This window comes from Nicotiana attenuata, unplaced genomic scaffold (assembly GCF_001879085.1).
Source record: "Nicotiana attenuata strain UT unplaced genomic scaffold, NIATTr2, whole genome shotgun sequence".
Lineage (NCBI taxonomy): Eukaryota > Viridiplantae > Streptophyta > Magnoliopsida > Solanales > Solanaceae > Nicotiana > Nicotiana attenuata.
Window position 1 is genome coordinate 59,086 of NW_017671692.1, and position 22,713 is coordinate 81,798.

Sequence of the window (22,713 nt, forward strand, 5' to 3'; positions counted from 1 at the left end):
AATTTCACTTTGAAATCATCAATCAAATCCCAAAAATGAAGATGGATTTACAAATTATAATTAAAATCAAGTAGAGAACACTTACCCCAATCCATATGATGAAAATTGCCTCCAAAATCGCCTAAATCCGAGCTCCCCAACTCAAAATATGACCGAATGAACGAACGCTAATTTTGTATATTTTCTACCAGCTATTTTGCCTCGTTTTTCGTGCCAAATGATCCCGAAACTCGTATTTTATGCCTCCAGTAGATTCCTTGTGAAATTCTAGTCAAGTTAGGATTTTGAATCACTTAATTTGACCTTATAACGAAGGAGATATGTAGGCTTTAATATTTGCAAATAGTGCAGATTTTTAAATACGCCGTTAGTGACAATTTCGTAATTAACCTGAAAAATCTGGCAACCTAATTCTTAGTAAAATGACCATAAAATCCTCATACGATGTCCAAATTTGACGATTCTTTTTGCTACAGGTCCGTAATTACAATACGGATCGAGTGCTTCAATCAAAAAAGAAATCGGAGCTCATTTGTTCAATATGATATCATTTATGCTTGAAGAAACGGCGTCGAAACATAAGAAAAATGAGCGCAACACAACCCAAACCTATCCGAAACTCACCCGAGGCTTCGGGACCTCAACCAATAATTCCAACAAGTCATATATCACTACCTGAACTTAGTCGAACCTTCGGAACACCCAAAACACCAAATCAACCTCGAATTCAAGCCTAAGAACTTCTAAACTTCCAACTTTCGCCAATTCAAGCCTAATTCTACCACGGACCTCCAAATTACATTCCGGACACACTCCTCATTATAAAATCACCCAACGAAGCTAATCGAATCATAAAAATCCAAATCCGAATTCGTTTACTCATATGTCAACTTCCGGTTGACTTTTCTAACTTAGCTTTCTAACTAAGAGACTAAGTGATCATTTCACTCCAAAACTACTCTGAACCCAAACCTACCAACTCGATGCAACTCAACAGAGTTGAACAACACATAAATAAGCATATATGGGGGGAAATGGGGCTATAACTCTCAGAACGAAAGACCGGGTCATTTCAATACACCAACAACTGCTAATAGCAAGTAGAAGTTGATACCAAATAGGTAACAGAACACATAAGAAAATCTATCTATCCAATATTTAAAAGCGAACTTACAATAGGTCACAACTTATATTGGGAGGCAACAGCTTTAGCATAATCTTTTTATTCTATAAATTTAGATCATTTCTTAAAACAGAAGAATAACTAGTAGAGTAACTAGTAAGTAATGCAACTAAACAACAAAAGTTGATGCATCCTTATTCCTCAACAGATTCAAGTAAAATTAAGAAGATAACAAAAAGGTTACCTCCTTTGCACACTGAGGATTCAAGATTCAACATACTAACCACTCATCAAGACGAAAACTTTTCAGCAACTAATCTTTGCGTCTCGACTTGAAATATCCACCGCTCCAAGTCGTTCATTTTCAAGCAAAATTGACCAATTTGGAGACTGCACTGCCCTCTACCACTTAAAATCATCCACATTGGAACAATTCCCTGTTTCTTCACCAAGATTAGCTTCTTCAAGATCTTTTTCAATCCCATCATACTTCAAACAATACGGCGCAAACCTTACGCCATTACTATCCTTAATTATTGGCCTGCTCCTCACTCGAAGATAAAAATCATACCTTTTTGCTTGATGAATCCAAATCTGATGCGACGCCATCTTAAAAATGCAATCTTTAGCTTCATCACTCAAAACTAACCCGCAAACAGGTCCAACATAAACCTTAAAATCAATCAGCTTATTTACAAACGATGCCCTTATATTCCCCATTAATCTCACCTCACAGCCCCTCAAATCTGATAATACAAATTCCCTAATCTCCTTACCATTGCCCCTATTATTAAATTTCTTCACTAACACCTCATTTTCGTTTCCCCTAAATCCTGTATAATCCAAAACCTTAAACCCTAAATCCCTCGATTCTACATTTTGGCTGTTGGTATCCAAAACCTTAAGCCCTAAATCATCATTTTGGGTTGTAGATTTCTTTGTTGATTTGTTCTTGAATGAGAATTTCTTCTTCGGGATAACAATACACACGACCTGTTCGGCTATTTGTTTGAGATATGCTACGTTTTTGAGCCACGTGCGTACTTCTTAAGAAGGAAGGGAAAATGAGTTTTCAGCGATGAGCTTTTCGAGAGTAGAAATGGAGGGTGAGACGTTGTCGAGTTCGGGTTTTAAGGTCGATTGTAATGCGGGTCGGGTGTTTGACAGATGCGGGAGAGTGTGGATTCAATGGAGTTTTTGGATTCGAAGAAACGAGAAAAGAAGGACCTTGTGGAGTTTGATTCGGGTTTGTAGGTCGAACGGGATTGGTGTAGGTTTGAAAGGCGTTCGATCATTGCTGCATGCTTCCACTGGAGAGCGGAATCTGAAGGATCGGTGGTGGTGGTAGTGGTGGGGTTTGATAGGCGATCGTCTTCTTCCATTGATGAAGTTGAACAGTGCTTTTGTTCAGAGCTCAACTCAATTGAACATGAAGGAAAATATTATAGAATTAACATAATGGACTACTTTTGTTTAGATCGTTGCACTCTGGTCCATCTACTTATTGGGAATTAGAGCTTTACACCCTTTGCGCTTAAAATGATGCGTGTTTAAAATTCAAAACTCTAAGTTCTGGCCAAACTTGTTACACATCTGACTGAAAAATATTTGATTCTCAAAAATAAGCTAAACTAAAAAAATGTGTTTAATTCAACATAAAATGGCACGTGTTTAATATTTAGAACTATAATTACTTCAAAAAAACATAACGTTTCATTAGGTAATAAGTTTTTTTTGCTTCACAGCAGGTGATAAGTTCTTCAGAGTATAAAGCAAGGATTAATTTTATTAATGGCCATCGAACCAGAGGTCATAAAACTTAAGTTTGCAACCAAAGAGTTCATCAATTATCCACAATTTTGTGTTTATGTTTTTGAATTTTCGAGCTACCTCTATTATACATATACTTGAACGTGTTGTTTATTAAGATACATGTTTATCTTGAGTTATTATAGAGTAATTCAATGTTCATGCATTCTAGAAAAAAGGGCTTAAAAAACACCAAATAAATGACAAGGCTTGAACCTTTTCAATAGCAACTGAAGAAAATCAACATAAGGTGTTAGCACAAAAACTGAAATGAAGACAATTACAAATGCCATTTCTTTGTTATTCTACTAAGAAATGGTTAAAAAGAAAAGGATTCCTGAACTAGGAATCACAAGATATATAATCGCAAGTTTTAATAGTAACAACTGAATCTTTAATGGTTTTCTAGAGCACAGAGTTATCAGCTACCTCACCATCAGAAATTGAAAGAACTTGTGGTACGACGTGAATAAAAACCCAAAACTGTTTTAGAGATACTGATCTATGCAGCACCAATTTTGACGTTGCAAATATGTCGCTCTTTACCTTTACCTGCTATAACCCCCCACCCCCAAAGCAAAAGCTGGTCCCTAGAACCTCCTCATTTCAACCCTGAAGATATTCTCTAGTCTGTAATTTTAAACTTTTTTAATCCTCCTTTAGTCTCTATACTTCTTCAAAGTTGACTTACTCCAAAGCATTGATTCTATTCATACTCTGCTTTAAGTATAAGATAACTAGTAAAGCAAAAATACAATCTCATTTTCCTTTTCCTTTTCCTTTTAAGCAGATCAGCGGTAAGCGTATATTTACCAAAGCCTAGGAGAGTAACATCGTCCCAAACCACCCTTTCTTGGGACAATATAGTATGTATTCCAGCCAAAGTATATGGTATTAATTACAAAACCACAGAAAGTCAAAAGGCACAGGTATAAACCAACAACTGCTAATAGCAAGTAGAAGTTGATACCAAATAGGTAACAGAACACATAACAAAATCTATCTATCCAATAGTTAAAAGCGAACTTACAATAGGTCACAACTTATAGTGGAAGACAACAGATTTAGCATAATCTTTCTATTCTATCAATTAAGATCATTTCTTAAAAAAGAAGAACAACTAGTGGAGTAACTAGTAAGTAATGCTACTAAACAACAAAAGCTGATGTATCCTTATTCCTCAACAGATTCAAGTAAAATTAAGAAGATAACAAAAAAGTTACCTCCTTTGCACACTGAGGATTCAAGATTCAACATACTAACCACTCATCAAGACGAAAACTTTTCAGCAACTAATCTTTGCGTCTCGACTTGAAATATCCACCGATCAAAGTCGTTCATTTTCACGCAAAATTGACCAATTTCGAGACTGCACTGCCCTCAACCACTTAAAATCATCCACATTGGACCAATTCCCTATTTCTTCACCAAGATTAGCTTCTTCAAAATCCATCTCAATCCCATCATACTTCAAACAATACGGCGCAAACCTTACGCCATTACCATCCTCAATTATTGGCCTGCTCCTCACTCGAAGATAAAAATCACACCTTTTTGCTTGATGAATCCGAATCCGATGCGACGCCATCATAAAAATGCAGTCTTTAGCTTCATCAATCAAACCTGACCCGAAAACAGGTCCAACATAAACCTTACAATCAATCAGCGTATTTACAAACAATGCCCTTATATTCCCCATTAATCTAACCTCACAACCCCTCAAATCTGATAATATAAATTCCCTAATCTCCTCACCACTGCCCCTATTAAATTCCTTCACTAATACCTCATTTTCGTTTCCCCCAAATCCCGGAGAATCCAAAACCTTAAACCCTAAATCCCTCGATTCCACATCTTGGCTGTTGTTATCCAAAACCCTAAGCCCTAAATCATCATTTTGGGTTGTAGATTTCTTTGTTGATTTGTTCTTGAATGAGAATTTCTTCTTCGGGATAACAGGCACAAGAGATTTATTGGAATCTGTACAAAATAGACATCGTTGATACAATAACGTTGTCATCGCTAGCTCTATCAATCTTTCGTATGCACTATTACGACCCAAAGAGGTGGCCCATCCATATACCAACTCAAAACCAAGAACGCTTCATTCGGCGTGGTTATTATGGAGGACATGCCGATGTCTATAAGCCCTATGGTTAAAATTTAGACTATTACGATGTGAACTCCTTATATCCATTTATAATGAAAACTTTTCCGATGCCAGGCGAACGGGGCTCCCAGGCCGGGACGTCTGGCATAATAATTTAGAAAAGGCGGAATTGGATAACTTCTTTGGCTTTATTGAGGCTTTTGTAGTGTGTCCTCTCTACAATAGAGAAAGCCTTCTTACCCTATAAGGATAGACATAATGCTTTAACCTTCCCAACAGGTAAATTCGTAGGCGTCTATTTTAGCGAAGAATTTTTTTATGCCCGAAACTTGGGTTATAGAATTTTCCCGCTAAGGGGCTACTTGTATGAGAAAAAGAAGAGTCCTTTCGAAGGCTTTGTATCAGACATCTTCGCTAGAAGACAAGAAGCAAAGATAAAGGATGATGCAGCTATGGTATATATCTACAAGATACTAATGAACTCTCTCTACGGTCGATTTGGTATAAACCCAGAAGTTATTAAAACCGAGATATGCACAGAAGAAAGATATCATGAGTTGTATAAAAAGGAAACTTTTTACAGTGCGGGGGTCCTGTCCCTTGGACGACTTGAGTAATGGGAGAATGGCAACTGGGCCCTGCAGTGGTAGAACCTCGTGAACCGGGCATACTATTGAAGAACCTTCTGTGAACTTTTCTTCTCTTATGAAATTTCTACTCAGCTTGAAAAGAAAAGAAGCCTCAAGCCGATAAGTCATCATGTTCGATAATTTCGAAAGAAGAGCTGAGGGCTGATCTACGACCACCCTCTCACTCACGGCACACATGCTATATGTGTGATGCCGACACCCTGATCTAGACATCCACTCCAGACTATTTACCTTATTTATGATCTTCTTACGGCCATCACGCTATTCTATAATTAACCATGCTATTTATGCTAAAGATAGCCCTTCATAGATCTCTACGACCTACCCCTACGAACAGCCTTAGACTGGCGTACTGATAGTAGCTGCTACCCATATCGCTGATGGTCGCTTACCCAGATCTATCTATGTGTATACGCTTAGAGCTCACCTCCTCACCCGTACGACTCTCGATAGTAGAAGAGAAAAGGAACATATCCAATGAGTCTGATTGCAATGGTATAAGATATAAGCTTAAAGGAATAGATAGGCGCAAGGTAAACGACAGAACCATGTACTAACCGGACCGAAGGAAGAGGTCTCCTGTACAATCTCTGGCCCAAGAATCTGTCTCTCCCCTACTTCATCCCAGCATAGGGGAGTCCTGCACTTGCGTCCATAGAGTGCCTCAAAAGGTGGCATGCCTATACTCGCCTGAGAACTCTTGTTATAGGCGAACGTAACCAAGGGTAGATGTCTGTCCCAACAACCTCGAAAATCAAGGGATTACCTCCGCATAGCCTCCAATGTCTGGATGGTCCTCTTAGACTGGCCATCGGTCTGAGGATGGAAGGCTGTGCTAAGACTCACTCTGCTACCCAAAGCCTTCTGTAGGCTCTGCCACAAGGCTGAAGTGAACCGTGGATCTCTGTCTGATACTATGGATGATGGTATCCCGTGTAGGCGCACTATCTCATCAATATATATCTGGGCTAGCTTGCCCGTAGAGTAAGTCATACTGATCGGCAGGAAGTGAGCTGACTTGGTCAGCCGATCAATAATCACCCAAATGGCGTCATGTTGCCTCGCAGTCTTCGGCAATCCAGAGACAAAGTCCATGGCTATCTCGTCCCACTTCCACTGTGGTATCTGAACTGGCTGTAAGGGTCCTGCTGGTCTCTGGTGCTCAGCCTTAACCAGCTGGCACACTAAGCATTTAGCCACATACTCAGCGACATCCCTCTTCATACCTTTCCACCAATAGTGTGGGCGGATCGTCCTGTACATCTTCGTGCTCCCTGGGTGCAGGAAAAAAGGTGAGCTATGCGCCTCCTCCAAGATATCATGGCACAGGTCACTGTCCTGAGGAACACATACTCGTCCCCGGAATAGAAGTGTGCCATCCTGGCGAAGGTTCAACTCCTTCTGTGTCATCAAGTACCTCAAGCTCTTATGATCCGTAAAGATCTGGCACTTCCCCCCATACAAGTAATGTCACCATATCTGAAAAGCGAAGATAATGGCTGCAAGCTCTAGGAAAGAAAGTGGCCGTGAGGTTACAAAGGTCGTGACTGAGTCTTGGTTGATTAGTTTGCCTTTTCTTGGTCTGGTGTGGCTAACAGGCGACAGAAGGATGACGGCTTTTTATTGGGAACGTAGCGTAGAAAGGGGTTCTTCCGCAGTGAAGCAAATGATCTAGCCAATCATTCTTCTACCGATTATCCAAGTTCGGTATTCTGTAAGTTCCTAGGTCATATCGAAATGACTCCATTGAGAGTAAGATCTGTTCGATATGTAAGTGGTATAGTCACTACCTGTAAGGCAAGCCCCATAGACACCTTACTACTTTCTAAGCTTTCTCTCTTGTCTCGCCAATCTAGTATTGCCATATAAGAGAACTGCCTTTATGGGTAGAATATCTTTGAAAGATATCTTTCCCTTCTTTCACTACGCCCTTTCACTCTTGAAAATGCAGCCTTTTTTGAAAGTATTCGATAGCAAATCTTTTAGAGTTAGCAGCCTGCATCCTCTTGTTAAAGGCTTTCTTTGCGCAGGATCCCCTTTCTTCTCAGAAGAGTTAGGGAAGGAAAAGGAAGAAAGCCGGGCAGGTGCTTTAAGAAGGCGCCATTTGACTCCCCATAGGCAGAAGATTCCTATCCAGTTGGGGTCCCTTAGAGCGAGTTCCATTCTTTCAGCCCTGAATGTCTTTCCTTCTGCCTCCCCAGTTCAACAATAGGATTCTATCTTCTGGTTAAGCAAGATCTTAGTCATTTCGCCTTTGTATGATAACTCTATCTTTCTGGAAGCTACCTCCCCTCTCTCTTTATGCACGCGACCTATTCGACTATTTGTTTGAGATCTGCTATGGCTTAGAGGCACGTGCGTACTTCATAAGAAGGAAGGGAAAATGAGTTTTTAGCGAAGAGCTTTTCGAGATTAGAAATGGAGAGTGAGACGTTGTCGAGTTCGGATTTTATTGTCGAGTTGTATGCGGGCTCGGGTGTTTGACAGATGCGGGAGAGTGTGGATTCAATGGAGTTTTTGGATTCGAAGAAACGAGAAAAGAAGGACCTTGTGGAGTTTGATTCGGGTTTGCGGGTCGAACGGGATTGGTGTAGGTTTGAAAGGCGTTCGATCATTGCTGCATGCTTCCGCTAGAGAGCGGAATCTGAAGGATCGGTGGTGGTGGGGTTTGAGAGGCGATCGTCTTCTTCCATTGATGAAGTTGCACAGTGCTTTTGTTCAGAGCTCAACTCGACTGAACGTGAAGGAAAATATTATGGAATTAACATAATGGACTACTTTTGTTTAGATCGTTGCACTTTGGCCCGTCTACTTATTGGGAATTAGAGATTTACACCCTTAGCGCTTAAAATGCTGCGTGTTTAAAATTCAAAACTTTAAGTTCTGGCCAAACTTGTTACACATCTGACTGAAAAATATTTGATTCTCAAAATAAGCTAAACTAAAAAAAATGTGTTTAATTTAACATAAAATGGCACGTGGTTAAAATTTAGAACTATAATTACTTCAAAAAAGCATAACGTTTCATTAGGTAATAAGTTCTTTTTGCTTCACGGCAGGTGATAAGTTCTTCAGAGTATAAAGCAAGAATTAATTTTACGAATGGCCACCGAACCAGAGGTCATAAAACTTAAGTTTGCAACCAAAAGAGTTCATCAATTATCCACAATTTTATGGTTATGTTTTTGAATTTTCAAGCTACCTCTATTATACATACTAGATGATGTACTCGTGCAATGCACGAGCGCAATTGTGGCTCTTTTTCCTTCTTTCTTCCTTTTAATTTTTTTTTTTTTTTGATTTGATCTTTAGCTAATTACACACTTTCTTCGACTTTAGAGAAAGAAGAAATACAATAGGCTTTAGCATAATAATGTATAGAACCACAATTACCTGTACTGTAATTTATCTTCTTTTTTTTATGTACATTTTATTTTTTCTAAAATCGTATTACTATGCCAATCACTTTGTAATACTTGTCGACACTTTATTGTACAAAGATTATACAATACTTCAAATACAATTTAGAGCATTTCTACATAGATTCTATATTTTTTTATTTAAAAATATATTCTGCACCACCAAACTTTAAATCGATTATTAAAATATGATTAGAAAGTCAGTTGAAACATAAGTCGTGATGTATTTTCTCATTGTTTAAATTGAATAATATATTCTTTTACTCTTTTAGTATTTTCAATCGTATTAATGTATTAATTTTTCTTTTCATATCAATCAAAATTTGAATAATAAAATAAATTAATTTTATTCCCAAATAGTTGATGATAAGGTGTTTTTTTTGGGTTTTTTGAAATGATAAACCTGAGTTTTTGTTATTTAGAAATTTTTAATAAGAAAATTTGTATTTCTTTCTAGTTTAATGACATGTCTTAATAGTTTAAAAAATAAATTAATTTTTGTATCGCTATAAATACTAATCAAATTGACCTCAAATTGAAGCATTACAGTTTTTCCTAGTTTCATTTGATATGACCGAGATACTATTTAGGGTGTAACACAATATTATTCACCATAATTATTTGTTGAGCATTTTTAAAAATAGTTAATTCTATATTTATGTATTTTGAAATCTATATAATGTTGGATTTTTTATTAAACACAAAGGAAGTACCCAACTAACTTTGATCAAGAGGGAGAAGTATAAACCTGCATAATGATACTTCTCATGCTGCCTAATATGTAATGATTTTTAAAGGATTTTTTTTTTCCAAATTAATTTGCTTAATTTTTGTTTTAGGTTATTCTCAAGTCATGTTTTAGAGAGAGAATTCTTTTTATACAATTTGAATAAATACCAAATTTCTATGTTCAAAAGGGGACTTGAAAATATATTTTATTCTAAAATATTTTCCCTAATTTTATAATGTGTTCCAATTGAAATTAATTTAATGAGAACTAAATGATATGAAACATCTGAACATAAATCTACATAAATTATCTCCACTTCTTTTTCTTTTAAAAAAAATCGTCTTCACTAAAACAACTGAAAAAATATTTCTCAAGGATATAGAATTGTTATGTATAACTTTATGTTACCATGGTATATTTTTAATCAAATGAAAAAATACTTATTGGAAAATAATTTTTTAAACAGCGAAGGTGAGAAGTAATTTGCTTTCACAAAAAAAAAATAGTGCATTTAAAGAAGATATTGAATGGGAAGTGGGGTCCACTTGAAGAATTCAATAGCTTATACCCCAGTTACTTTTGATTTTTCCCCTCGGTGAGAACCCACAATCAAACTTTTGAGCCTATTATACATGCAATCAATGCAGTTATATTTTTGAATGGCAATAATGCCCTTGGTCGACCTCATCTTCTCTCTTTTATATAAAAGAAATACTTGAACGTGTTGTTCTAAGATACATGTTTATCTTGAGTTATTATAGAGTAATTTAATGTTCATGCATTCTAGAAAAAGGGCTTAAAAACACCAAACAAATGACAAGGTTTGAACCTTTTCAAATAGCAACCGAAGAAAATCAACATATAGTGGTAGCATAAAAACTGAAATGAAGACAATTACAAATGCCATTTCATTGTTATTCTGCTAAGAAATGGTTAAAAAGAAAAGGATTCATGAACGAGGAATCACAAGATATATAATCGCAAGTTTTAATAGTAACAACTGAATCTTTAATGATTTTCTAGAGCACAGAGTTATCAGCTACCTCACCATCAGAAATGGAAAGAACTTGTGGTACGACGTGAATAAAAACCCAAAATTGTTCCAAACCTCATCAACATCTAGCAAATGAGCTAATTGAACATCTATAATTGTATAATTGAATGCAACTTCATCTTTGTGTATGTTCAACTTCTTATCTCTCTTGTTACGTAGAAAATCTAGCAAGCGCAACCTCCTCCTTGCTGCTCTGTGTGAGATGAACTTGAGGTAGGCTTCAAATTCACATCAACCATATCTTCTTGCTTTGTGGACGAAAGGGCTTCCATTCCCGGTAAAGCAGCAGCAATCTTTCGGAACAGAGGCTGTAACGTTCAATCACATTTTAGGGTCATCCTATTTGACTATTAGTTGGTTATACAACTAAAGGGAAACCCGGTGCACAAAATATCCAGCATTCACGCAGGTTCGGGGAAGGGTAGCACCCCTAGGGGTGTGATGTAGACAGCCTACCCTAATGCAAGCATGACTGCTTCCACTACTCGAACCGGTGACCCATAGGTCACACCAAAATAACTTTGTCGTTGCTCCAAGGTTATATAATAATGAAAAGGAAATGAAGTTAAATCGTATGTTCTGCACAAATATTAAGGGATGAAGAGGAGATTGCAGCTCCATAACAAAATTTGACCAAGGGGCAAAAGAAATAGAACGGCAATTGTATCTAGGGGCTTGAGATGACTGTACCTTGATATTGAATCCAGCTTTAGCACTGGTTTCTATGAACATTACGTTAAATTCCCGAGCCTTGGTTTCACCTTCTTCAATGGATACTTGCCTGTTTAAACATCATCATTCAAATCAGAGAAATAGTGGAAAAGATTGGCATGATATTATAGTGAATTTAAATCCAATTTCCATAATCGATAATCTTTAAAAAGGAGGTTTTATTTTTCTGAACGAATATAGGAAGAGAGAAGTGAATTGGCAAGAGACCATGCCCAAAACAAAATCAAGAAATCAAACTCCTCCAGCTATAAGCACTATACAAGAATGAAACAAAATAGAAGTCCCTAACTCTTCGAAAATAATATTCAAGATCGGGGCATGTCTTACAAAATCTCATGGCGGAGCCAGGATTTCAACTTTATGGGTTATGGATTTTAAAATGACGATTTCAAGTGCTAATAGCTGGGTTCTAATTTAATATTTATACACATTTTTTTTAAAAAAAACTAACACAAATATACTGTTTGAGCTACAAAATTTTTTTAACACAAATATACGGGTTCGGTCGAAACCGTAGCCGGGCTTCTAGCTCCGCCCCTGACCAATATGATTGCTGCGACCAAAATTCTAGGTGCCTAGGCCTATTCAGAAATAAAGAAGTCTATAGAATCATGCGAACGTTTAAGCAAAGTAGGAAAAGGTAAACCAAGAAAAAGGTACAGCTCTGGTTAAGTGGTAAAAGCAATTGTCAAAATAAATGAATCGACGAATGAAGCAACCATCTGGAAACCTACCTTTTATCAACAAGATCAGTTTTGTTCCCAACAAGAACGATTATGACATCACTTCCCCGTTCGGTACGTACATCCTCAATCCACTTTGAAGTGTTTAGAAATGATTGGCGGTCTGAGAATGACATGATATATCAGAATATATATGTCATGGCACATAAAAAAATTAAAAAAATTATCAAAGACAAATATCATACTGCATTGGATAACCAATAGACTGACTTCCTTAGAGACTTCTATTCTTAGTATGCTCACAAATCCTAAAATTGTTGAGTAGGCCACAAAGGGCAAAGATATATGTAGAAACATTATATAAAGACAAGTTCAATCAACTACTCACTGGCAACATCGTACACAATTACAGCGACAGAAGAATCTCTGATGTAGCTCGGAATAAGACTCCTAAATCTCTCCTGACCAGCAGTATCCCTGTATACGTGAAGATATTACATCAGGAAAAGTATAAAATGAAGGAAATTATTAAAGCAGTAGTAAGATGAATGAAACAGCATCTGACAAAACCACAGCAGAATGTTACAATTACTAGCTGACTCCAGTGCTATTTGAGAAACAGATAACTTAGTGTACTCGTCTGTATAAGGTTTTGCTAGTAATAGGTAAAATTAACCTCTTTGCTAGGTGCAGAAGTTTGAATAGGCATGGTCTTATGATAACTTTTCATCTCAACTATATTCAGTATAACTTTGGTTCTAAAGATGCAGAGTAATTTCTGCATTTGCTCCACTTCAAAGCATGTAATGTTTTGTGAGAACTAGGTCAACCAACCTTCCACCTAGGTGCATTACCTTGTCTAGGCACGAAATTCTAAAGCAATTCATCTCTACTGTACTCAAGAGTTCTTTGGTTCTAAGATTGGAAGGATACAGTATCCTCGATAATCAAGCTTCTTAATTTTGACATATAAGAACATCAAAACAGTCAATCTGTACCGTATACATGAAATATTCATGCATAACTAAATCTCTTTATCTCCGCTTTCCTTAACCCCAAGAAAGAGTAACCGAGGTTGAAGGATTACTAGATATTTGTAGACTTTGTTCAGTGTTTAAATACAGGCTCTCTTAGTTAACTAAAGTATTCTTGGTTCTCTTTCACATTTTCAAGTATATTCTTAGACAACTCTGCAAATGAGGAAACAGCAATTATAGTCCAGCAAAAGGAAGAACAGCAGAATATAATTCTATCATATATGTGCTGGAAACAAAAGAGAGACAGCTACCAGAGCTGCAAGCGAACTGTTCGATCTTCAAGGTACATTGTCTTAGACAAAAAATCAATACCAATGGTAGCCTGCACATTTAGGAACACGATAAACAACAAGTTGATACTAATTCAAATGATCTGCTTGAGAAATTGACCAACTCTCTATTCTAAACTGTCTCAAAGACGGTAGGAAATTGGATGTGGAGAAGATCTGAAAATAAATCTGTTCAAATAATGAATCATATTTTGTTTGCCTAAACTTGTGGAAGATTAGTGACACAACTGAAAGTCTTAGGTACCACTCAAAGATGGAGCAGAAATTGTACACGAAGAACAAACTTCCAAGTCAATCAACTGATTCCCATCAAGTGCTCGCATATTTATTCTTTGGGTTAAAGAGTTCACTCAAAGTCAGTAACCAAGAAATAAAAATGCATTTCAATGCAACCCTAAGACCCTGCAGTCGTTGCTGACATGGTGCTTCTCTATTTATAAGCCTCAATATTCGTTAACAGCACTAGCCATTTTTATTATACATCTAAAGATGAGTGTGTAAGTGAAGAAGAATCAGGATCGCACGTGAGGGAGTATGTCGAAGACATTATTAAGTAAATAAAAGTGTACTCTCTCTAAAAGCTCAAGCTTTTAGATGAGATGGTCACACAATTCAACAGAGGTTCCTTACGAGGGTGAGCTTAGTTCTAAATATCGTTCTTCAAAAGAGTGACCAGTTAGGATGTAGGAAATCGCATTACTTAAAAATTATAATATTAATTTTCCCACATTACTAATTGTAGCGTGAACTTTTCATATTAATTGCGAAACAAAGAAGAAAAATGAGAACTTGAAACAAAAAATACCAAGTATCGAGATCCAACAATTGTATCCTAAAAGAACAGTAGATATTACTCAAAATTTCTGACTGAAAATGAGAAACTGGCAAAGCATAGTCGCGTCGAGACCACAAGACACCACTAATCGACATTAATGATTGTAAAAAAAAAAACACAAAAGACGTTATGTTTGACTTCTGAACTATAAAATGTGCATATCAACTCCACACATGGGAGCTTATAGTGTGTGTGTATGCGTGTGTGTGTGTCTGTATGTGTTTGTCTTTTTGTCCTCTTGAGCCGAGGGTATTTCGGAAACAGCCTCTCTACTCCTTTGGGGTAGGAGTAAGGTCTGCGTATACGCTACCCTCCCTAGACCTCACTAGTGGGATTTCACTGGGTCGTTGTTGCTGTTGTTTGTAACTAATTTGTGTTTCAACTATAGCTGATTGATTGATTGATTGATCTAATGATAGTAATAGGAATAAAAAAAATTACGAATTGGAACAGGCTTGAATATAGCAGAATGTATATAGAGGATTCATACAGCCTGTTGAAATGTCAAACATCCCACATCGGTGTGTGACATATTTGGTAGGAATATTTCCCTATAAAAAGAGGCCTAATGTTTAGGATTTAAACACACGTCTCATTTGCCTTCTCATTTTCTTAAGGCATTTGTATCTTCTCTCTTTAGTATTATTTCACTTGTATTTTTGGAGTGGAATAAAATATTGGTTGTGTCCGAGGAAGTAAGCAAAATTGGCCGAACCTCGTAAATTCTGGTGTTCCTTTTATTGTTGCTTTATTGTCTTATTTATTATTTAGTGACTGCCATAATTTTTGGTATAGTAGTTGTGACTCATTCACACTATATACATTTGGCTTCCGCAACAATTGGTATCAGAGCTAAGGTATTGTCTAAGTATGCTCTGTGGATTGCAGCATAGTCTGATCTTCCACATCAGAAAAGATTTATCTTGGTAACTGAGTCAAGGTTCTGTCTGAGTATGCTCTATGGTTGCAGCTTAGTCTGATCTTCTACACCAGAAAGGAAATAATCTTGATTTGTGTCGTCGGCTATTAAATAATATTTGTGTCAAAGATGAGAGACAATAAACAAGAAGAATCTACATCAAGTGTCAACAATACGTCATCATTGGCATCTTCGCTTATGACAAGAATTGTGTCAAATGCGAAATTTGCGGTGAAATTTTTGACGGGTCAGGACATTTTGGGATGTGGCAAGGCGAGGTTCTAGATGTCCTTTTTCAACAAGGGCTGGATCTTGCCATTGAAGAAAAGAAACCAGATGTTATTGGAGAAGAAGATTGGAAAATTATCAATCGTGTTGCTTGCGGTACCATTCGATCCTACCTTGCTAGAGAGCAGAAATATCCATACACAAAGGAAACTTCTGCAAGTAAATTATGGAAAGCACTGCAGGATAAATTTTTGAAGAAAAATAGTCAAAATAAATTGTACATGAAGAAGAGACTGTTTCACTTCACCTATGTTCCTGGTACCACGATGAATGAACATATCACAAGTTTCAATAAGTTGGTCACAGATTTGCAAAATATGGGTACAACTTTTGATGATGGTGACTTGGCCTTGATGTTGTTGGCGTCACTTCCTGATGAGTACGAGCACCTTGAAACTACTCTACTCCATGGAAATGACGAAGTTTCTCCCAAAGAAGTTTGTTCGGCTTTGTACAGCTATGAACAAAGAAAGGGAGAAAAACAGAAGGGCGGAGAAGGAGAAGCACTGGTTGTGAGGGGTCGTCCTCAAAATCAAACGAGGACAAAGAAAGGAAGATCCAAGTCAAGATCTAGACCTAGCAAAGATGAATGTGCCTTTTGTCGAGAAAAGGGGCACTGGAAGAAAGACTGTCCGAAGTTGAAGAATAAGGCCAAACATAATAATGGAAAGGCCATTATGGATTCAAATGTAGCTGATTGTGATGATTCAGACTTCTCATTAGTTACAACAGAGCCATCAACATCATCAGACATATGGTTGATGGACTCAGCTTGTAGCTATCATATGTGTCCTAACAGGGACTGGTTCGTGAAATTTCAAGAAGGAGAATATGGAGTCATCCACACAGCGGATAACAGCCCTCTTACCTCATATGGCATTGGTTCAATACGATTAAGGAACCATGATGGAATGATCAGAACATTAACAGATGTTCGATATGTACCGGATTTGAAGAAGAATCTCATCTCTGTGGGAGCCCTAGGAATCAAAAGGGTTCAAAATCATTGCAGAAAATGGAGTGATGAGAGTATGCTCTGGTGCACTAGTGGTAATGAAGGCTAATCGGAAGAACAATAACATGTACCGCTATCGTGGTAGTACAGTTATTGGGACAGCGACAGTGACATCCAGTGACGAAAAGAGGCAGAAGCAACCAGGCTATGGCACATGCGCTTGGGACATGCTGGAGGAAAATCCTTGAAAACTCTATCAGATCAAGGATTGTTGAAAAGGGTAAAGACTTCCAAATTGGAGTTTTGCGAGCATTGTGTCAAAGGGAAACAGACAAGGGTTAAATTTGGGACAGCAATCCATAATACTAAAGGCATTTTGGATTATGTACACTCTGGTGTTTGGGGTCCTTCCAAAACACCTTCATTGGGTGGGAAGAACTATTTTGGAACCTTTGTTGATGATTTTTCCCGAAGAGTGTGGGTGTATACAATGAAGAGCAAAGATGAAGTGCTGGGAATTTTTCTCAAATGGAAGACGATGGTGGAGAATCAAACAGGCAGCAGGATCAAGTGTATTCGCACAGACAATGGAGGTGAATACAAAAATGATCATTTCAATAAGGTCCGTGAAAATGATGGCATCGTCCGACACTTCACTGTCAGACATACACCACAACAAAATGGAGTGGCAAAACGTATGAACCGGACCTTGCTGGAGAAGGTACGGTGTATGTTGTCCAATGCTGGCTTGAGCAAAGAATTTTGGGCTGAGGCAATTACATATGCATGCCACCTCATTAATCGTCTACCATCTGCTGCTATTGATGGCAAGACACCATTTGAAAAATGGTATGGAAAGCCTGCTGTAGATTATGACTCTTTGCACGTGTTTGGCTCAACTGCATATTATCATGTGACAGAGTCAAAATTGGATCCAAGGGCAAAGAAGGCTATTTTTATGGGGATTACTTCAGGAGTCAAAGGATATCGCTTATGGTGTCCTATGACAAAGAAAGTAATATTCAGCAGGGATGTTACCTTCGATGAATCTGCTATGGTAAATAAGGTAACAAGTGAAGATACCAAACAAGATGATGGTGATTCTAAGCAGGTGGAGTTTGAGGGAAAATTTATTTTTCCTACACAAGAAGCAGAGGAGGAAACAAACGAAGATTATCCTCTAGAAAGAGAGCCAGTAGAGGAGATTCCAACTCAAGAACCTTAACAACAACTTGAATCAATAGCAACCAGCAGGCCAAAAAGAACAATAACGAAACCTGTTCGTCTCATAGAGACGGTTGCTTGTGCAACCTCAATTGTAGCTGATGATGTTCCTACCACTTATAAAGATGCAGTCCAAATTTCAGAAGAAGATAAGTAGAGGATTGCCATGAATGATGAAATACAGTCCCTTCATCAGAATCATACATGGAGATTGGCCAATCTCCCGAAGGGAAAGAAAGCAATTGGGTGCAAATGGGTATTTGCAAAGAAGGAAGGATTTCCTAACCAAGTAGATGTTCGCTACAAAGCAAGATTGGTAGCCAAAGGATATGCTCAAAAGGAGGGAATTGATTACAATGAAGTATTTTCTCCAGTTGTAAAACATTCCTCCATTAGAATTATGTTGGCTTTGGTAGCACAGTTGGATTTGGAACTAGTTCAGATGGATGTAAAAACTGCGTTTTTACATGGAAACTTGGAGGAGGAAATCTATATGACTCAGCCAGAAGGATACAAAGTTGCTGGAAAGGAAAATATGGTGTGTAAACTTGAAAATCGTTGTACGGATTGAAACAATCTTCTAGACAATGGTACAAGCGATTTGACAAGTTTATGTTGCAGCAAGGGTACAAGAGAAGCAAATACGATCACTGTGTGTATTTGCGCAAGCTTAAAGATGGTTCCTTTATATATCTTCTCCTATATGTTGATGATATGTTGATAGCTTCCAAGAATTCGGAAGAAATTGATAAGTTGAAGATTCAACTGAAGGAGGAGTTCGAGATGAAGGATCTGGGTGAGGCAAAGAAAATTCTTGGCATGGAGATAATAAGAGATAGACGTTCAAAGAAACTCTGTTTATCTCAGAAAGAAAATTTGAAAAGAGTACTACAACGTTTTGGCATAGATGAAAAGACTAAGCCAGTTAGTACTCCTCTTGCTCCCCATTTTAAGCTAAGTACTACTATGTCGCCAAAGGATGAAGCTGAACGAGAGTATATGTCAAAGGTACCATACGCAAATGTTGTTGGTAGCTTGATGTATGCAATGGTCTGTACGAGACCTGACATTTCACAAGCTGTTGGAGTTATTAGCAGATATATGCATAATCCAGGAAAGGAGCATTGGCAAGCTGTGAAGTGGATTCTACGGTATATTCATAATACTGTAGATGTCGGGTTAGTTTTTGAGCAGGAAGACAATCAGTCTGTAGTTGGATATTGTGACTCAAATTTTGCGGGTGATCTGGACAAACGAAGATCAACTACTGGTTATGTGTTTACTTTTGCAAAGGCACCAGTTAGTTGGAAGTCTACTTTGCAGTCAACGGTTGCTTTGTCTACAACAGAGGCAGAGTACATGGCTATTACAGAGGCTGTGAAGGAAGCAATTTGGCTTCAGGGATTGCTAAAAGAGCTTGGTATTGGAAACAAAAGTATCACAATTTTTTGTGATAGTCAAAGTGTTATTCAATTAGCGAAAAACCAAGTTTATCATGGAAGGACGAAGCACATTGATGTTCGATATCATTTCGTACGAGAAATCATAGAAGAAGGTGGAGTCACGGTGAAGAAAATTCATACTGCAGAGAATCCTGCTGACATGCTCACAAAAGTGGTGACTGCGGTCAAGTTTCAACATTGTTTGGATTTGATCAACATCGTTGAACACTGAAGATTGAAGATGAAGACACAACCAAAATTTGTTACTGAGAGAAAATTGAAGATGTGGAATTTTGCCAAGGTGGAGATTTGTTGAAATGTCAACATCCCACATCGGTGTGTGACATATTTGGGAGGGAATATTTCCCTATAAAAGGAGGCCTAATGTTTAGGATTTAAACACACCTCTCATTTGCCTTCTCATTTTCTTAAGGCATTTGTATCTTCTCTCTTTAGTATTATTTCACTTGTATTTTTGGAGTAGAATAAAATATTGGTTGTGTCCGAGGAAGTAAGCAAAATTGGCCGAACCTCGTAAATTTTGGTGTTCCTTTTATTGTTGCTTTGTTGTCTTATTTATTATTTGGTGGCTGCCATAATTTTTGGTATAGTAGTTGTGACTCGTTCACACTATATACATTTGGCTTCCGCAACACAGCCAACCCCAGCTATTTCAGAATTGAGCCAAGTAAATTGATAGAATGTCAAAATCATACGAAAAAGCCAATAAAAAGATATAATTTTGACGATGATTTCGAGAAAATTGAGAAGCAATAAGAAGAGAAATTTTTATATGACCAATTCCAACTAATTTGTGATCGAGACTTAGTTGATTGACTATATGATCCAATGTCAAATCTATAGGAGAACAAAACAAAAAGGACAACGAAAATGGAAATTTTGACGAGGATTTTGATAAAATGGAAATATGCAAATGGGAGATTAACCTGGTAGGTGGTGTCGAATTTATCGTACATGAAGCGAGTAATAATGCTAGTTTTTCCAACAGATTGATCTCCCAAGAAAACCAGCTTGTACTTTGCTAATGGCGAAACTGCCGCCATTATTCAATTCTCCTTCTCTTCTTCTTCACTCTCTCGAAATTGAGATCTGAATCGGCGGAAAGAGAGAGAGAAAAGAGAAAATTGAGGAAGAGAAAAAAAAGAAGCAACAAAAGGAAAGAAGGAAACAATGTTTTTGAATTGTCAATTTGTATTACATACATACGACTCCGAGAAGAAACCGACAACTAAATGCTTCAGCACCAACTAGTCAAATCTTTTCTTTCTAGGAAAAAGTTCCAAAAAGACATCTATGCCCCTAATTTTTTTTTTTAATGACGTTCTTGTCACAAGAATGGCTAAGAGAAACTACGAGTCTAGAGGATCCAAAATTTGAATATTCTAGGTTCGAGTTCGAAATTTTTCTTTTTTTGAAAAACTTTTAGTGAAACTAGCAGTCGTTATTCTTCGGGTGTGTACTTATTTATTGCGTAATAGTTCGTAAATCACACAAAAAATGTAAACAGCATTAGGCAAACCCGGCTACGAGCTCTGTCTGAAAAAGTTGTTGGTAAAGGGAATCGATATCAGACCTCCTACATGAAAAACTACTAGCTCAACCGACTCAGTCAACCCTTAAGGGTGAGTTCGGAATTCTAACAATTATTACTTGTACTTATTATAGTATTTTTTTCAATATATATACATACAAGCTCAAGTTATTAGGTTCAAATAAACTCATAAGATGTATACTAGATTCGTCAGTAATTACGACTTATGGTTCACATTATCTGTCAAGGAAAACGTCTAGTAGTCATATTACAAAAGTATCTCGATCTCTCCTTTAAGCGTGATCATTTAATTAATAATCCACTAAACAAGAAAAAGGTAATACATCACTTTTTGTTTTTCTAAAATACCAATTTTTAAAAACAAATTTAGTTAATCAAAATGATTAATATTTGGAGCTTCAAGTAGTATAATTTTTTAAATAATGAGAAAGGTTTAAAGTTAATAACGGTTCATCGAGGCAGAATCTCTATGAAGGGGGTTCAAATTTTTTTTTTTGTAGCTAGTGGGAATTGAACATATAATCTTATGAAGGTTTTGAACCCCTTGACCATTAAACTATACATTTGAATTGTGTTAAGGGTGTTCAAAACTTAATATATAAAGGTAAAAAATAAATTTTGTTTTATATATACAGTATAATTTTTCAGCAAAGGGAATTCGGACGAACCACTGCCGCCCCTAAATCCGCCCCTGCGGTTCATATTTTAGTAAGGCGGCCGGCGTACTAAAGCTGAAGGAAAAGAAGATTTTCGAGACATGCAAGACATGACTTTGCATGGTTACGAATCAATCAATTAGAAATTTTTTTTTTTTTTGGTTGGAAAGATAATCAATTAGAAAGTTGCCTACCACCAAAAGTCAAACTATTATTTTATTTGAAAGGTTAAACTTAATAATTAAGAATAGGTGAAATGGCCTCCTGGCCACTTAAACTTGCATGGCTTTTGAAAACGGATACACCAACTTACAAGTTTCCCATTTGAACACTCAAACTAGTGATACCCTTGACTAATAAACACGTTGGACCCTTGACCATCCGCGCGTGTATCACACTTCTGCTAACGTGTCCGCCCAGTCAGCACTGAGCCAATTAAAACATTACACGTCATACACCCAACCCTTTTACCATTCCCGTTTGCCTTTCTCTCTCTATCAGTGGAAACCCAAAATCAAAACTCCATTTTTACTCTGCAGTTGAGCTTTGTAGTGCTCATTCATAAAAAACCCAAATCAAGAATCCATTTTTAACTCTGCAGTTGAGCATTTTAGAGCTCATTCATCAATAAAAATGCTAACTTTAGTGAAAATCAAAAACCTCTTTTGGCTGTAGAGTTGAACAAGAATAATTAAGTGGAAATGTTGCAATTTCAATGGGAATCAAGAACCCATTTATTTTCCAAAATGCTTCAAAAGACAGCACTTCATCTCCCAAAACCATCACCCAAAATTAGTCAAAAATAACTCTAAAATTGTCCCCAAAATCACTGAAAAATGCAGCAATAATCAGCCCTTTTTTCCACCCAATCTAATTGGTAGTAGCTAGCTTATAAGATTTTAATGCTCCAGCTGCAGTTACAGGGACATCAATTACTAACCCAACATCAATTACTAACCCATAGCCTCCAAGTCTATTACTAACCCAACATCAATGCGGTGTAAAATCGCATAGAAAGGCTTACCCGAGTTTCTACAATGAACCAAAATAGGATTAAGCAAACTAAGTTCTCCAAAGCTAGCTGCTTTTTCAAGCACGGAAGCACTTGATGATCGAAAAAGTGTCCTGACATCAGTTCCAAAGGTCAAAGCCTCTTGTTGTTCGATGCTCGGAACACAGGAACA

At 37.2% G+C, this 22,713-nt stretch overlaps 1 protein-coding gene and 2 pseudogenes across 1 annotated transcript; all 3 read right to left on the reverse strand.

The window, feature by feature from the left end:
• Nucleotides 1–1,429: 1,429 nt before the first annotated feature.
• LOC109209716 lies at nt 1,430–2,505 on the reverse strand (annotated as a pseudogene).
• Nucleotides 2,506–4,259: 1,754 nt separating this feature from the next.
• Nucleotides 4,260–8,385, reverse strand: LOC109209710 (annotated as a pseudogene).
• A 2,306-nt stretch (nt 8,386–10,691) lies between these two features.
• LOC109209711 (ras-related protein RABH1e) lies at nt 10,692–20,518 on the reverse strand. The gene is made up of 6 exons (XM_019373028.1): nt 20,248–20,518; nt 13,599–13,669; nt 12,699–12,787; nt 12,362–12,473; nt 11,586–11,676; nt 10,692–11,203 (listed from the first exon to the last, which is right to left on the reverse strand). The coding sequence occupies exons 1-6, from the start codon at nt 20,362–20,364 to the stop codon at nt 11,060–11,062; spliced, it is 624 nt and encodes a 207-aa protein (XP_019228573.1). The 5' UTR covers nt 20,365–20,518; the 3' UTR covers nt 10,692–11,059.
• Nucleotides 20,519–22,713: the final 2,195 nt, after the last annotated feature.